Genomic DNA, 3,184 nt, shown 5'->3' on the forward strand with positions numbered 1-3,184 from the left:
TCAGCCGCCGCACGCAGGAGCCAAAGGTAGCCCTGCGCCCCGTGGCACGGCGGGGCAGCTCCACGCTCTCCAGGTACTCGCTCAGCAGCCAGCCCAGAGGACTGACACCATCAGGGCCTGTGGGGCCAACCAGACTCAGAGCCAGGCGCCTCTGCCTGGCGCACGGCACGGATGGGTCCCGGAGAGCGCAGGGTACCTGGGCTGGTGATGCTCTGCACCAAGGGGTTCACCAGGGCCTCCCAGAACGTCCTGCCCAGTGCCCGGGCTGCCTCATCGTCAGGAAGGAAGCGGCTGGCAAAGCCCTGCTCGTGCTGCAGCGCCCCGTTCAGTCTGCAACAGCGACCGGGCGGCACACGGTGCCGGGGCTGGAGAACTCCCACGGGAAAGCAGAGCACACTCGTGGCTCCCTGCTCTGCCCCTTGCCCAAGGCACGACAGCTCGGTGGCCCCGCTCGCCCCCAGCAGCCAGGGAGGGCCCCTCGCTGTCTCTGGGACCTGCCCCCAATGGCCCTCGGGGCCCTCACAGCCGCTGCCAAACGGGGCTGTGCAGTGCCTGTGGCCACGAGATCCTGCTGTGCCCGGCCGACCTCTGCCACATCAGGATGTGCCGGCCCCTGTGGGGGACCAGCATCCCCCTCTGGGGGGTTAGCCCAGCTTAAACCCAGGGGACCCCAAGGCGGCCCTGGCCCTCCAGAACCACTGGTGGCCAGGAAGGAGCAAGGGCCCCTCCCGTCCAGGTGGCACACCCAGCTGCTCCTTTCCTAGCCCCGCTGTCCCCTCACAGGCTGCCTGCCACGTCCCCCGGGGCCCTGGGACACCAGGGACGCGATGGCACAGCCAGGACACAACTCACCTGCCAAAGAGCTGCAGCAGCCGCCCCCGGTCTCGGCAGATCTCCTGGCTCCAGGCATGAGCCCGAGCAGTGCAGGAGAGGAACGTCCGCCGGCACAGCTGCTCCTTGAAGATGGGCCACAAAGTGGGCTTGGGACCCAGCACCTCGATGCCACGCACACGTGTGTCAATGCCACCCTGCGGGAGAGCGGGACCCTCAGCTCCTCGGACGTGGCCCCGACACCCCACGCTGCCCGCTCCCGGGCCCAGCCCCTGCTCCCCTACCTGCTGGCACCGCTTCACCCGGATCTGGATGATGGGCCAGAAGCGGGTCATGTTCTCCAGCAGGATCACTCTGCTGTCCGAGGGCAGGATGGTCACCTGCAGGGAGGCACTGAGCCCTCAGCACGACTGCCAGCCTGCAAGCGGCTCCCCCACAGCCGCCCCCTGCGGGCACCAGGGCCACACCTCCACGGGGCACAGCAAGGACCGGCCCGCCTCTCCCACGGCGACTCACCGCATTGAGCTCCGTCCTGATGGTGGCAGGGCTGTCCCCGCCCAGCACCACGACCCGCGATGGCATGTAGCTGGAGTCCTCGCTGGCCACCAGCATGCTCAGCTCCCTGCAGCACAGCAAACACGGGGCTGTCCCCACCTCCCTGCCCTGGCCCCTGACAGCACCACGCCCTGCCGGCCATGTCCCGCTGCCCCCAGCACGGGGCCACTGTGGCAGGGCTGGCACAGATCCACAAAGCCCTCCCGGCCCAGCCCCACCTGATCACCACCCCACACTGCATGTGCACAGTGATGAAGTGGGAGCCGGTGCTGCCGTTCGACTCCCAGTACGTCCTGGGGTTCCTGTCCGTGAGTTTGCTGGCCTGGTGCGAGTTGGAAGAGACCTGCACCTTCTCCCAACACTTGTCCTCCTTCACCTCCATGCTGGAGCCTGTGGGCAGAGCACATGCAGCTTCCAGCCACCAAGCCAGCTCCTGGGGCCAGCTCCCACTGCCCGCACTCACCTCGGCACAGGTTGTGCAGGAAGACGTCGAAGAAGGGGATGCTGATGGGCTGGTGGCTCCGGCGGTGCTCCTCAATCTGTCCCAGGACCAGCTGTGGGATGGCAAAAGGCTCTTACCAGGGGCCCCAGGTCCTCCTCCCCTCACCCCACGCAGGGCTGCGGCAGGCAGAGAGCACAAGGCCGTCCCTCAGTGCCGGGGACAGCCTGAGGGCCCCCAGACCCAGAGCCCCAGCACGGCCGTGCCTCCCCAGGCCCACCTGGATGCAGCCGGCCAAGATGCTGCTCGTCAGCTTCTTGTAGAGGCTGGCGAACTTCTCACACTCCGTCACCAGCTCGAGCAGGGCCGGCGCCAGCGACGGGACCGTGCTGTGCTTTTCCAGGGCTTTGCTCAGAGCCTCGTGGGTGCCCACGTGGCACATCACCACCACGCAGTCCTTGCTGGCGCTGCCCAGGCGGTGCAGGAAGCCAACAACCTCCTGCAGCACCTGCTGAGACGCAGCCGTGAGCAGCCGGGGCACCGCTGGCAACTCCCTGGGCCCTCCCAGCAGCCGGAGCTGCAGCTCCATTCCCCTCATCCCAACCCCACCAGCGCTCGCCAGAGCCTGGCCAGGCACGGCCAGACTGGGCATTTGGCCACCAGGACACGGACACGGCCAGGACAGCCGCTCCCACCTCTCCCAGTGCCTCGGACACAAGGCCAGGCTGCCACCAGGACATGGACACGGCCAGGACAGCCGCTCCCAGCTCTCCCAGCACAGCCACCCCTGCCTGCCGGCAGTCCCGGGGCCCCCTCACCTCCCAGCTGCTGCTGTGGGTGCTCAGGCAGGACACACAGGGCTCCACACACTCATGCCAGGGCAGCACATCCTCCTGATAACTGTCCAGGAACTTGTTCAGGATCCTGAGTGACACAGGGGGCCTGCTCAGGCCGGGGCACAGGGACAGCAATGCTCCACGCAGCCCTGCTTCCCTGCCCCACCCGGAAGGCATCTCTCAAGGACTGGCAACCAAGGCTGCCCTGGCACCTTGCGCACCCCACCAGCACCCAGGCACGTCCTCCGCTGCCCCTGCCTGTCCCCGCCCCCGCACACGCTGCTCTGTCCCCACACGGCCCTGCGCCCCAGGACAGCCCAATCAGCACCTGCCTACGTGCTGGGGTGAGCCCGCCGCCAGGGAAGAACACCCCCACCACCACCCACAAACATGCACTGCGTCTTCCCAACACGACCACCAGCACTCACACACCTGCTGTGGGGGTCCCAGAGCCCCCCCAACTCCCCTGCACCCACCTGAGGATGCTCAGGCTCACAGCCTTCTCTGTCCCCAGCAGCTCCAA

The 3,184-nt window shown here is 67.9% G+C and overlaps 1 protein-coding gene across 1 annotated transcript in view; it reads right to left on the minus strand.

Annotated features, from left to right (window-relative positions):
- Nucleotides 1-3,184, minus strand: part of LOC103617491 (cullin-9) — a gene marked incomplete at its 5' end in the record, with an annotated part of 17,456 nt that overhangs the window by 4,098 nt on the left and 10,174 nt on the right. Inside the window, 10 exon segments of the mRNA XM_017736949.1 lie at nt 1-117; nt 197-330; nt 853-1,028; nt 1,116-1,211; nt 1,348-1,453; nt 1,605-1,776; nt 1,850-1,940; nt 2,106-2,333; nt 2,644-2,749; nt 3,138-3,178. Coding sequence (XP_017592438.1) covers nt 1-117; nt 197-330; nt 853-1,028; nt 1,116-1,211; nt 1,348-1,453; nt 1,605-1,776; nt 1,850-1,940; nt 2,106-2,333; nt 2,644-2,749; nt 3,138-3,178 — 1,267 coding nt within the window.

The sequence above is a fragment of the Corvus brachyrhynchos genome, unplaced genomic scaffold (genome assembly GCF_000691975.1).
Source record: "Corvus brachyrhynchos isolate BGI_N302 unplaced genomic scaffold, ASM69197v1 scaffold806, whole genome shotgun sequence".
NCBI classification, from domain to species: domain Eukaryota; kingdom Metazoa; phylum Chordata; class Aves; order Passeriformes; family Corvidae; genus Corvus; species Corvus brachyrhynchos.